This window comes from Pezoporus occidentalis, unplaced genomic scaffold, assembly GCF_034315485.1.
Source record: "Pezoporus occidentalis ecotype Australia unplaced genomic scaffold, CSIRO_AGI_Poc_V1 ctg106, whole genome shotgun sequence".
Classification (NCBI taxonomy): domain Eukaryota; kingdom Metazoa; phylum Chordata; class Aves; order Psittaciformes; family Psittacidae; genus Pezoporus; species Pezoporus occidentalis.
Genome location: NW_026912843.1, coordinates 646,514 through 661,025, shown reverse-complemented (window position 1 = coordinate 661,025; position 14,512 = coordinate 646,514). Strand labels below are relative to the sequence as shown.

The window sequence follows — 14,512 nt, the reverse complement described above, 5'->3', positions numbered from 1 at the left end:
AAAGAAGTTAAACTCTCATCCTGACTCTCTTCGCCTGTATGAGAAAATTTCCAGCTGCACTCACATTACTGTTACAGGGTTAGAAGGTATTTAATTTTGTGTAAATGATTAAAATATCAGAAGATAACGAATATTCTGATCAAACATAAAGTTGATGTGCACTTACTCCCAGAATTCCATCACTGGAGAAGTGGCATTTTGTAAAGAGAGTTGACTGCAGTTGCTCATGTTAAGTTTTTGAAATTCCACACAGTTTTCTATAAAAGAACAAAAAAACAAGTTTGCTATATTGACATGTAAGTACATCTCTTCTTGTGCATCTGCTACTTTATGCATTCTTTAAAGTCACCATTTTACAATACATTTTCTGTAGATGGTTAAAGGATTTCTAGGGACACTAAAATGCCACAGCTGCTACTTCTGCCACACTGGATTTTGACCACCACACTACAGGCCTATCTGAGAAACATGTCCATGCAGTATGATATATTCTCCACACTCCAATGCTTTCCAAAGGCACAGTTCCAACGGCAAGGGGCAGTAAAACATCTGAGGCAGAAGAATAATACTTTGAGAAGCTGATGCAATTGATTGGGAATTACAACATACTCCAGCTGCTGCTGGTTCAATAGCAAAAGGTAACAATTGGCTTAGGAAAAACCACCAGCAACAGGTTTCCACTTTGCCTTAACATGGCAGGTGAATAGTCACTTTGGCTTATTGTTATCTCTAGTACAGAGAAAGGAGATCAAAGCAGCTCAGCATTGTTGAGCTGACACTTAGTATTTGAACAGGGATCAACATTGGCTAAGCTCCTTTTCAGAGTTGCCAAAACTGACACTGAAGCCTTGCACATCTATTGGGCCCAAGACTAGTTTTCTAACATAAATAACCTAAACTGCAAGATTTCAGGTAGTTTTAGGTATGCTCAAGGAACAGGACAATGACCAATGAATAAAACTCATGACAGACAGTACAACTGATACATGACTTGAAATGGAACAGTACCATAGGGAATAAACGCAAAAACTTCAGGAACATGGAAATAAGGGTCATTGGTATGTATTCCTCACCTAGATGTTTGTGATCTTCATGTGCAGTAAGCAGAGCGCTACAGATGAAAATACCAATGACCAGACAGATGCAAAGCCCTATACTGCAAACCCTCACAAATACACACCTCATCTTTCAAGTAAGAGCCTACTTTCCATGCAGCAAAGGTTATTTGTGTGACTAAATTATTACTGTAGCTTGATGGACGTTATCCCTCAACATCTGGCATTATAAAGAACAAATCCAAAGTTTAATATTTAATATTCTCCTCTCCATTCAAACTCCTCCTAATTTCATTAGAGCAAAACAGCAAGATTGTAACCATCACCAGGTCATCAGCTCTTCAGCAGAATTCACTTACTGCATTCAGGAGAATATGTATGATTGCAAATGAGAATCTTGGGATTTTGCTGGAATATCTTATAGAATTAACAAAATCTAAAGTTGTCTTCTGCCACCTGGCAACATGTTCTGCAGGAATAAACATTTATACAATGGCCTAACCAAAAAGATATAAATAAGTCTTGACTCTGGGATGCCTTTTGTCATAGTGTGGTGTGATGTGATTGGCCCATTTCCACAGACTTTTCTACAATAGTTTTGTTCCTGACATTTTAATATATTAATCAATTACTTGGAAGTAATTGCATAGCAACAATCTCTGCTGAGGTCATACCTGTATTCCAATCATGCCCACAGGTAGCCCAAGGAAGCTCTGTAGTAAAGCAGTTAAACAAATAGAAGATAGCCCATGCTAAAATGATGATATAATATACATTTAGGTGTGCCTCTATAACTTGGGTAGCATATCCAATGCCTAGAGACAGAAAAGTGAGACACAAGAGAAAAACTTACTTTACAGGTAAATCAAAAACAAATCATCACTTTAAGTATATCTTAAGTTTTGATACAACCTATTTTATTTTACTTCAAATTCAATGCATTCTTCTGCAGTAGAACACAAACTGTTTGTTACCTTCAAATAGTGGGCAAACTTTTCTCCAGCATGTAATACCTCCTTCACTAGTAAACTGTCCCAAGGCTGTCTCCAAGAAGAATACTGGTATTCCACAGCAAATAAAAAAAACCACATATGGGATGAGGAAAGCACCTACAAGCAAACATTGAGGGAGCAGGTTGTTATAATGAACACAGTTCCTTGGCAGCACAGTGAGAAATTAACTTTCTTAATAAAGGATCAACTGTTATCCACCTCTCAGACAGCATGCTGCAAGTGCACGAGGTGTTTACTCTTGGTGCACAGTAACAGCAGTGAACCTGCAGGCTAATGTCATGGACTAAAAAAGACCAGACTGCAGTTCCTCAGTACAGAACATGTGTCTCATGTGTCTCTCAAACACAGAAAAGACCAGAGTCTTGCTTAGCCACACAGCTCCGCTCTGTCGTCATGTCGGTTTACACCACCTTCTCTTCCTTTCCTCAGGAAAGCAGGGATGAAGAAAAGTTATGGAAATTAAATTCAGGAAGTCCTTTGTATGTTATTTGGATATGCCTGATGATAAGAATCATGAAAAAGGAATGATGAAATAAATTTTAAAACTACTTACACTACTTTAACTACTTTAAAACTGCTAAGAACAGGAAAGCAGCGCTTGGCCTTATGAGCTAGAAAGATTAATGGGAAATTGCAGGAAAATAAGAAAGCATCAACATTTCTGTCAGCTGCTGACAGTAAACTCCAGCATAGACAATGAAGAGTACAAATCAATACTGAAGTGTCATATTCATTAACAATAATAAAATATTCTCGTATCAAGTAACACATAGCATAAGTATTGTATTATTTCACAACTGATCCTGTTTTTAGGTATGGCACCTAAAAGACACAGCTGTGAAGTATGCCAAAGCAAAAAAATGAGAGAAGATACATGTTAGGCAAAACGTCACTTGCTAATGATGCAGATTTTAGGTGAGCCTAAATAATGAGGAATAAAATAGAGCTTTTTTAATTTGTAGAGGATCTGTCAATATGTAAGGCATAAGGAATTTTTTTCCTCATTCACAGACTTTCTGACAAATTAAAGGATGACGCAGAAAGCAAGTGACTATATTGGTTTAGACTGAAACAAGGCCAGAAGGGAACAAGTACTGAGAAGCAAGCACAAAGTAACTGATTCTGCCATTTTTACTTACGCCAAGAAAGTTTTACTGGTTTAACCAGGCAGACTAGTGCAGCAAAGTACTGCACAGAATAATTTATCTGACATGGTAAGACAATCACAAAGCATTAACTGCCTAATTAAGTTATGAAAATAAACCTTAGCACAACATACATAACACTTTGTATCCAGGCCTCAACTTGCTCCCAAAGAAGTAACCTCACAACACTCACGAACTTCACTTAAACCTCCCATTAAATGGTGTACGCATCCCATAATTCAGTTCATTACAAATCAACACAAGAGAATGCTGAACACACAAAAGCTGGGGTGGAAGTGGTCTTTCCTAGGAAGAAGTGGTTTACAGTGCTGCCCATCGCTGCTTATGTTCCTGAGCTCTACAGAGCACTAGCAATAGTAGCATTTTCTCCCTTCAGTGAGAGGCCTGAAAATCAATTGGTATTTAATGAACAGTACCTTAATAGCTACCTCTCTGATACTAAATCTGTCAGAATATTAACAATAAACAAAATGTTTCTGACTATATACTTCAGGAAAATTTCTACAACTTCAAGGCAAATGGATGGGTTAGGTACCCATACGTTATCTTAAAAAAAAACCAAACAACAAAAAAACCCACAAACCCCAAATTCCACAACACCCCCATAATCTGCAACATTTGTTATACTTGAGTCATTTAGATTAGGCAACTAAATACAGATGCTTTGGCTTGCAGTTTCTTTCTTCAGACACAGCACATCAAGAGAGATCTGCTCATGAGTAGCTGCCTGTAATTGAATCTCAGCTGCACCTCAAGCAACACATGTGGCTTTCCCAAAGAATGGAATCCTTGCAACTGAAACGTGGTTTTTCTATCTCATCTACTGTGCAAACGGTTTGAAGAAAATCCTTATAGGCCAGCTAAACTGCTGGCTGCTATCAAATCCAGCTTGACCCACTCATATGCACAATCATGGTGCATTTGATAAGGCAATTTGTTGAAAGTATTGGCTTTGACTCTCTTTTCTATCACTGTTCTGCAACAGGTATACATCAAGAAAAAACAGATGATGTTAGGTTTCCAGCTTGCAAACAGATCACATTCCAAGAAATATCTAATTCTAAACATGCAGAGAAATTAATTTTCCTTTAAAAACCCACTAAATATTCCTAAGAACAAATTAAAATTATAGAAGATTATGCCTACACTACCTGTTATGACTTAGATGTAGTACAACAGAGACATCAGATATTCCATACTACTGCTTCTAGAGTCATTCTGTATCCAGCAAGTTATGAAACAACTAGCTCATTTATCTTACCAGGATGTACTTACTACCACTAAGTAGTTTTCAGTATTTACATCTGATGCATCAAACAAGTCCAACTCTGGTCTAATTTCAGCAGGGCATTCCAGAGGGTTACAAAAACACAGGTCATAGTCCAAGTCCTCATTGAATAAAACTGAAGTCAATGACAAGTTTCCCATGATGCCAGGACATGACCGATTAAACCACGCACATTAATTTTACACTTTAAGAACAGAGTAGTGATTCAAGCATGGTATTGAAGAAATTAGTTTTTCACCAAGTCACCCAAAACGTAGTTAGAATTTTTTCTACCTAATGTTACAGCCTTAAAAACGATCTTCTCACATTTTGACAAGCTGGCATATACATACAAATGGGCACATAAAAGTTACAGATCTATACAGAAAGGAACTACAATCCATGGACACATCTTCCACAGCAGTATTAGACTTACAGAAATAGCAGACAAAATGGGCCCTGAGTTCAGACAACTGTCCCTGGGTTCGGAGGGACAAGGAAAAAAAAATTGGCTTAGTGTTGTTAGCAAACAAACCCATTAAATAATAGATCCCTGCATGTCAGCACTGAACACATTTTTCTCCCAGCCTATGCTCTTGGGCTAACACTGATTAAGGCTTTAAGCAGGGAGAACGTTGAATCCAAAACGTTGAGTCCACAAAATTCCAAACTCCACTTTTAATTTACTTTTTCCCCCCAACTGCTTTGCAACTCATTGCTGACATGCTTATTCTTAAATGTCACATATCTTACATAGCTTATACTTAACTACTACCAATAGATGCCACATGTTACACTTTTGTAGAAGTTAAGTCTGTTTTCTCTCAAATAACATTCTGATTCTAAATTTTATAGGGTTTGTTCTCTTCTTTGAGTGACAGGCACCTTTTACATCTTCCCCTACCATCATGCAGTGATTTGGGAAGTAACGAGAAACAGAAGCACAGTTGAGCTACAGAAATTTTCACATGACAAAGAAAAAAGTAATCTTTGTAGCATTATCAAAATCAATATTTACCCTCTTCAGAGTACATTGTCGTGAAAAATAAACTGCTACATTCATTTCTACAGCAGGTAAACTTAGCTATGCCTGGGTCTGTATTCACATGTGTAAGAAACCACAGTGTACTACTATAACAGAACACTGGCTTCTTCTGCATTAAAAATCTTACAGGAAAAAAATATCAATTTGCTAATACAAAAGCAACTTGTGCAAGTAAACCATGCAATAGCTGGGGAGGACAAGGAAAGAGAAACACAGTGATCTTTTTCTTACTTGTCAGATGTTTAATAGTTCCCTATCCGCACATACACCAAAATCCTGAATACTTCGCTTAGTGCAAAAAAAATCCCTGTAAAACACTCTTAACTGTTTATTTCCCACATGCTTATGGTAAGCTGTAAATCAACATATGAAGCCATCTTACCTCCTCCATTCTTGTAGCAAAGATACGGGAATCTCCATACATTTCCCAACCCAATAATCTCCCCTGCCACAGAAAGCACAAATTCAACCTTATTGTTCCAGTGACCTCTTTCATGAACTTTCTTATCATTGATGTGGACAAGGTTGGTACTTGAGGCTTCTGGGTCCAAAGCATCTTCTGGCTTGCCATTAATTATAGGAATAGTCTTTTCAGCTGTCATGACTGTTCAGCCTAGGGGAGAATGAGAGAAACATACAGATGTATTGAATCACTTGTTAGTAATAACCTTCAGTGATTAAAGAATTTCCTTAGCATATCATTGGCTTCTTATTAGCTGCATAAATTTGCAAGTGAAAGTGAAACAGGCAACTCTGTAAGGCTGGAAAAGTTGTAAAGAAGGAAAAAAGGAAAAGGAAGAAGATAGCAAACCACCCAAAGCAGCTCATGTACAAGGGAAGACATCCAAATTGAGACAGACAACTTAATAGTACAATATTGTTTTAAGGTGCAGACAGTAAAGCCTTTCAAAAAACCCTCCCCAAGCAAGGATCCCAACTTAACTAACCTACCAGAGAACAGATCTCTCTCCACCTTCCAGGCACCAACGAAAGGGATGTGGAGAAAGGAGCCTGAACGTATCTGGCCTGCCTGAAGGAATAAGGGAGCTCCCGGACTACTCACCCAGGGCTCTGCCTGTGCCTGCGCTGCAGGGGGAGAGACAGGGTCTCTAGCTAGGAGCTCGGCTCCCGGCGGAACTCCGCGGACCGCCGCTCGGTTGCACGGGGCGGGGAGAGCGCTGGCGGCGTTAGGATAACCAGGAGCCGGGAAGGCTCGTCCTGCTCTGCGGCTGCCACCCGGCGGGAATAAGATAGGATAGGATAGGATATGATATGATGCTCCCCGCGCTCTGGAGCCGGAATTTGCAAATGCTCAGCCTTCCCCGGAGGGATGGTATAACACCCGCCTCCCCCCTCCGCCCACCTCAGGCTGTCCCGCCAGCCCCCCCGCTCCCTTCTTCCTCCTTCTCCCGGCATCACCACCCGAGCATCCCCAGCCCCTCGCTCCCCCGCCCCGCGCAAAGCCACCGGAGCCAAGCACCGCGCATCCCCACTGTGCGAGAGGACGCTGCCGGCGTCAGGCCCGCGGCTCCCTGCGCACCTGCGGCGCTGCCCGCGGGCGGCTGGGCCGGGCAGGGGCAGGGCCTGGCAGCTTAAAAAAGGGGAGCCGCCGAAACCGGATGACAGTGACATTAACTGCAAGCTGGGAAGGCGGAGAGGGACTGAAAAACGCGGGGGCAACATTTGGGAAGCGCGGAAAAAACGCAGGCATTTTCCAGTTCCAGTGGGAAAACGCAGAAACGGCCCACATGGGCATTTATGATAGGTTTTGCTTAAAAATCAAACTCAACAGGGACAAAGAACACAAACTGGTTTGGACTGAATTAAATATTTCAGAGATATTTATGTTTTTCTCATTGAATTTCCTCCTCTCCCACTTTGTTTTTCTTTTTGGTAGGTCAGTTATTTCCAGTCCCTGTTTCTCAACCCAAACTAAATCTCTCTTCCATTATTTATCCCTGAAGCTTCTCCTTGGCCAACGGCAAGACCCAGGTCAAGTTCTAGCTTCAAATCTTCTCTCAGATCCAAACTCTGGGTTGCTGCTGCAATCACCAGTGTTTTACTCTGTAGCCACAGGAGATGTGTTTTGAATGCTGCCTCTTATATCCTGGATTACACTTAAGTGTGCAAGGGAACACTGTCCCAGAGACAGTATGCTCTTCCATGTCAAATCTCTCCCTTTTGCCCTCCAGCTCCACAGATTTTTCCCACTGCCAGGAAAACTGTTATCCACTGCTCACTGAAGACAATATAAAGATGCCCATGGACAGTTTTTACATTAGCTGAATTTGGAATCTAGAGCCTGACCGTACCTTATACATGGAGACTCAGCAGGTTTCCACACAGAAACTCCTACTGTGGCTCCAGTTGTTAGACTTTTGCTCTTAAATGCCACATGCCATAAGGGTGAGCATTGGGACCTCACCCTCCATCCTCTGACAGCCGTAGCTCACAGAAACAGTTGCACCAAACCTTGCAGGATGAGGCCCTTTCTTCCTGATACCAACATATAGAGTAGTAGCCAAACCTATATTGTAAAATGAGAAACTGACACTGGGGAAACCATAGTAAAAGACCATAATTCTGATTTTATGTTTTAATCATTATTTAAAAGGATCCTCTACACAAATACCCTTACCAGAGCTTTGACTGGGTGGTTTCTGTGTGTTTTTTTTTGGTTTTAATGCAGCTGGTATTCATTAACTGAGGATGGAATGGATCCATTTCTCCCAACCTGGGTTTGTACAAACCAAACTCAACTTTGAAGGTTTTTTGTTTTATTTTTTCCCCCTTCTTCATCTAGTTTTCAGCAGGGATCAACACAGGTATTGTTTTTCTGTATTCCAGCCAGGTTGAGCAGGCTTCACAGGATACACTTAAACATAAAAGCTGACACTGAATTATCGTTTCATTCCTGAGAGCAATTCTGAAACTGGAGGGAAGCTAAGGGACAGTAAACATTTGACTGATGATTCTCTTACAAACAGACTAATGATACCAAGTCAAAGGGGCCTGCTCCGAAGAACAACCTATAGGATGACTGGAAGATGCAAAAGGTATTTAATCATTGCTGATTTGTTCAGTATTTGAAACGATTAATTCCTGGTGACAAGTAGTTTATCCACTGCTGTATTCTTGCCCTTGATTGTCATTCAGGCTCCTACCAACTGAAAGGATTATGGAAGTAATTGCTAGCTGCTAATCTTTGTGAATACTTTAGTGAAGTGCAGCACAGTGTTTCCAACAGAAAACTTCCCAAATTTCAAAATAGGTTGATAAGCCATTGATAACAGGCTGATAGAGCCTATTGCAAAGAAAAGAATCTCTGGATTACAGGTTTCATCTCAGTTCAGGCACAAACCTGTGCATCTCATGCTCCTCATCATGAATTCATGCCAGCTTCTGTCAGTCTGCTAGGAGAGTTGCTGGGAGAGCAGCACCTGAAATGCAATCAAAGCTCAACTTGGCAACTAGGATGAGGGGAAACCGTGCAACATGGCTGCACTGTAAGGCAAGAGACTGACTGTTACCAGTATCAGAAGGCTGCTATCAGTAAAACCAGTATCTACTACTAGAACATTCATTAATTAACTAAAATATTAGTAAATATTATGTAGAAGGGCCAGCAGCATCACACATCAAGTAAACTACTTATGTCCAAGTAGATCTCTTCTGCACCCCATACCACAGTGTAGCATCAGCTCTGAAGAAGCATTTAGAGCACTCAGTAGAAGTTTCCTGGCTATTCCTTTCAGGTACCACATTAAAATGATGTGACCTAATGAAGCAATTCAAGTTCTGCCTTATTCAGGTTTCTCCACATTCCCAAGGAAACAATTAAAACTCTGTGCAGAAAGTAGACACGGGTGGGAGTGGAAATGAGACTTTTTGCTAGCCAAAGGAAGGTCCTGTGAAGTACCAAATGTTAGAATCATGGAATGGTTTGGGTTGGAAGGAACCTTAAAGATCCTCTAGTTCCAAACCCTTGCAGTAGGCAGGGACACCTTCCATGAGATCAGGTTGCTCAAAGCCCCATCCCAAAGCCCCTGGCCTTGGAGACAACATTATTTATAATTATAAACTAAAATTAACGAAGATGAGGAATTTATATTTAGGGTAACTTGAGAAAAGAACCTCCAAGAAAAAGCTACATTCCTATAGGATTCTGCCAGGACACTGAAATGTCTTTGGTTACTGCCAGAATACATATTCAGCCTATTTTTCCATTTATTCTGTTCTGGGACTTCTACATGGTCCATGCTTTGAGGACAAATACAGAGTGTTAAGACATAATCAACACGTCTGGAGGATTAACTCTTTGGCTTTTTTTTAACTTGGTATCCAACCCATCCACAACTCAGAAGTCACGTAAGAAAAACTGCATGATACAGTTGCACATTTTGCTTCTCATGCTTTGGACGGATACATTTCTTGGAACTTAGGATGCTTTGCTTATCCTGCACTTTGGATCCTTGTTAGGATGCCTCATTTTCTGTAACGCTACAAGTAGACAATAGTGAGGTCTCTGCTACACTGTGTAATCTTTTGGCCCACATGTGCCTTCAGATTTTTGCATTTTTCCTGAATAAAACCAACAAAAGAGAGGTAATAAACAGATGTCAAAAAAAAACAAACAGTTTTCATTAGGATTAAAGCTACCATGAACAGAGCTAATTTTCTAATAGAGATACCAATGCAACGTTCATGCAAGTCTTTAATGTGAGCAAAAGTCATATTATACAGCTTGAAATAAGAAATGAAAAGGCTTGGGCTTGATTCCATTTCTTCTGCTTTTAAACCGCAATAACTCTGTTGATTTCTGTGATGCTTCAACAATATAAAACCTTGTGTCAGTGTAATTGAAGGAAGGAGGGAAAACCAATCCTCTGTAGATCTAAAAGCTTTAATTTAGATTTGCCATAAGCAAAATCTACACAAGCCTCATGTAAAGATTTCACGAAGTTGGGTAAACAGCTACACAAAAGAGAGAAGAAATGCATTAAGAATTTCATTAGTGATAGAGATCTGACACAACAGTTTGTATCAAAAGCCTAAAGGCATGAAGCATTCTGTGGGCAAGCAAGACAGGTTTAGCTGTACTATTACAGACTGGACTTAAGTCAAAAAGCAATAGGTTGTCTGGTTTGTGCCTAATCAGTTGTTTGCAGTGGTGGGGAGTGGGGGGGGCAGGGGGGCAGAAAAGAAAGGATTTCTTTATGTCGCAGATAACTTCAAGTTAAGCAACAACTGACTGCTAGGCTTCTATTTAGAAAGGCTTAACAGCTATCACTGTCAATCTCTCTCAGATTTATTGCCCATGACTCACAATAGCTGAGATGCTGAATTTAGAGTTCAAGAGCTATTAAAACCACTTTTTCCTCTATTAGTGTTGCCCTTTGGAGGCTTTCTCTTGTCCCTTGCTGTCAGCCCAAGAGCCACATTTTCTTTGTTACACACATTCTATCTTCCAGACTATCTTATCTTCTAAGCAGGAATGGGTGATATATTCCATAATATGGGTTTTCTGCTACAGACTCATGCTAACATGCCTTCACCTTTGAATCACCTCTGAGATATCTGGCTGTGAAAAGTTAATTTCAGAGCTTCCTAAACATGATTTTTTAACAGACAAACAGCACTCGGAAGGAGCCTCGATCGTGAGGCTTATACAGAACTTCTAAGAGTTAGCGGTCATCTATTCAAATTGAATAGAAGCCCCTTCTATGTCCTGTCAAGTCTTACCTGTTTACTTAGCTAACAAAAGCACATTTTTACTTTTTCTATCACTTAGAGCAGCAAGAAAACAAACTAGCAGTGCAAGTTATTTCTCTGAACAAATTACAGAATCATAGAATCAACCAGGTTGGAAAAGACCTTTAAGATCATCCTCATGCCTCTGACTGTAAACCTGGAGGCACTGTACTTCTGAATAAGATGAAGTACATTTCTACATACTGACCAAAATAATCACTCTACAGTAATTTAGTACATGTATGTGGCCAAAGGTGTCCAACAAGACAAAGAGTAAAATGCAGAGTTTTGTGAAGAAAAGAAAAAGTACTAGAAGACACCCATGAAAAGATGTTATAATGTGACTTACAAATGAGATCAAATAAAAGAAATACCAAATGAAGACCTCAGCATTAGATACATAATATAGATACAACTGTCTTACCACTAGCAGTTACTAGTCTGTCATTCTTCCAGATCAAAAACTGAACTTGCGGTCTTCAATGCAGCTATGCCAAATTCATACTGAGAAGTGCTACAATCTGGAAAAGGAATGAATTCTGAAGAAAGCTGGTGTTCAAATCCTCTGGACATATTTCTAACTATATTAAAATTTCAAAATTTGTATTATTAAAGGTACTCAGTGAATGTTAAAACAAAGGCAGAATTTAATTCAGATCATAGATGCTCTCTACAGGCACCTAAATTCCTCTAACTTATCCCCAACATTCTTCCTTGCTGTAGAAGGCAGTAGGGTAAAGAGCTGCTTTGGCACTGTACACTCCAGGCTAATTTGGGGAGACTGTAAGGATTTACAAAGTTAAAGAATCTAACAACTCTACCCCTCAGGTGAGAAAGAGTGAACCCAATAGGAAGAAGCATCTCCCCTAACCCCTAGGCGATGGTCCTGTTCCCCTTCTTCTGCATGAACAGCCCATCCAGACAGGCTCGGTTAATCCATGAATTTTATACAATGTAACTTGGCTTTCAGCTTTGGAATGACACTATAGAACAGTAAAAAAACATGAGATGTAAATATCTTGCAATTATATCCCTTCATATATATATTTTTAAATGTCAAGGAACAGAAACGCTTCTTGATGAAAATTAGCGTCTCCCATTCCAATTCAACACCTTAGTATGTTCATCTATAAAAGTTCCCCAACTTTATTCATTTTCTTCAAAGTAGCTGGTATGACACTACATTTTAGATTTGTGATCAAAATACTGTTGAGAACACACTGATATTTTAGATATCACTGAGCAGTGATTACACAGCATCAAGGCCTTTTCTATTTGTCATGTTGCCCCATCAGTGAGGAGTCTAGGAGCAACATGACAAATGTTGGGGCATACAGGAAGGGACAGAGCTGGGACTAGCTGACCCAAGGGATATTCCATACCAAATGGAATCACACTCAGCAATAAAAGGGGGTAGGAAAAGGGAAGAAGGGAGGACACTGATTTTAGTTATGGCATTTGTATTCCCAAGTAACAGTCACACACAATGAAGCCCTGCTCTCCTGGAAATGGCTAAATATCTGCCCACTAATGGGAAATTGAATTAATTCCTTATTTTGCTTTGCTCGCACATGCAGCTTTGCATTATCTATTAAACTGCCTTTATCTCAATTCATGAGTTTTCTCACTTTTCCCCTCCAGATTCTCTACCCTATTCTCCTGGGGGAGATACTGACCAGATGTGCAGGGCTTAGCTGCCCATCAGGGTTAGACCACAGCACTTACCCAGAAGCAAAAGACCCGTGTTTAATCTTGTACATAAAGTAAATGTCCCTCGCAAACATGGTAGCCAATGCAATATTGATGCTCAGTGAAGGGTGGCAGCAACACTGCACACAGTCTGCCAAATGTGGTTTGAAAACACATAAGAATGAACAACTGTGAGTTACCATGAGGCATGCAGTCACAGGATGTGAATGAGGGAGTGGTTTGGTTCAATTTCACATGTGAAATAGGAGAAAAGCTCCAAAAGACAGCTCAGCTCTTAAAGAGGAAGATTTATTTTTCTCCATGATATAATCAGAAATATATACAACAAGTTACCCCAAAAGTCTGTTCAACTCAAAGACATGTTTTATTGTTGGTATTTTATATCTTTGAAAATGATCAAAGTGCAACATCAATATATTGCTTCAAAATTGAAAACAAGAGGGCTCATTTCAGAACATTTCCTTTATTCAGTTCTTTTTGGCTGAAGCTACATGTTATTAAAACAAAGTAATCACTTGAAAATTTCTGATCAGCTTTTATCAAACACACCCTGTCATGTTCAGTATTTGCTTGCAGTGTTAAACCATAAGCATTTAAGCACTGGAACATCTAGAGCTTTAGTGAAAATATTATGTGTTAAGGTCTCTAAAGCAGAGCTAGTATATTCATACAGACACTATGCTACTGCAACTGCTCTATCACATAAATTACATATGACAGCTTGCACTAACTCAGCAAACCACACTTTGAGCTGTCTGCTGGCACATTACTAATTTACAATTGCCTTCAACAAGATTCCTGCAGAGCAGATGAGGTGATACTGCAGATGTTTCAGCCAACTTGCATTTCTTTGCATCACTGAAGAACAGGTAGAGATTTTTTACTGCTTTGCACCATGGTATTTTAAATCAGAAGTCTATTCCTTTTGTTAATTTTGGTGGGTTAAAGTTGTTACAGTACTTGTGTACTGAAAATCCTTACTCAAATACTTAACAGCTGATTTTTCACAGCTGTTAACTGATATGTAGCCAACACCTGTAGATTCATGTTCTGTGACTTGCCTCAAAAGGGAACTTAGCTGGTAGACCCAGAAAAACACACTGTTGTTAAACCCCATGATGACCAGCAACATCTTGGGGTTATAAGACACAAAACATAGAATACTTGAATTTTATGATACTCACTACTTACTTACTAACTTTTGCACAGCTCTTTTCCAGGCCTGGTGCATGGACTTGTGCATTTTTCACAGCTTAAAGAGGGAGTAGCAGTATAAGTAGAGTATAAAGTAGACTTTATTCTAACTCACTGGAAAGGCAAATTGAGAAGATACAAGATGAGCAGATAGTACAAAATTTCCTATCTGCTGGACAATTATTTTCCCCAGTGACTTGCTACGAGTGAACAAACCAAGGTCAGATGAACCTTACAGCAAAAAGGCATACACCACATTTGTGTGCGCAAAGCACTGTGTCTAGAGGAACAAAGAACAGTAAGTAGGTCCC

At 39.8% G+C, this 14,512-nt stretch overlaps 1 protein-coding gene across 4 annotated transcripts in view; it reads right to left on the bottom strand.

Annotated features, from left to right (window-relative positions):
* SLC6A11 (solute carrier family 6 member 11) overlaps positions 1-14,512 on the bottom strand; it is a 111,947-nt gene that overhangs the window by 84,672 nt on the left and 12,763 nt on the right. The window contains exons 2-6 of one of the 4 annotated variants that reach the window (XM_062620186.1): positions 6,610-6,775; positions 5,929-6,159; positions 2,030-2,164; positions 1,730-1,870; positions 167-257 (exon numbers count right to left, since the gene is read on the bottom strand). In XM_062620186.1, coding sequence (XP_062476170.1) covers positions 167-257; positions 1,730-1,870; positions 2,030-2,164; positions 5,929-6,148 — 587 coding nt within the window. In that variant the 5' untranslated portion in view covers positions 6,149-6,159; positions 6,610-6,775. Of the gene's footprint in view, positions 1-166; positions 258-1,729; positions 1,871-2,029; positions 2,165-5,928; positions 6,160-6,497; positions 6,885-14,512 lie in introns of those variants that run through there. The other 3 variants (XM_062620195.1, XM_062620175.1, XM_062620204.1) reach the window with 3 other exon arrangements.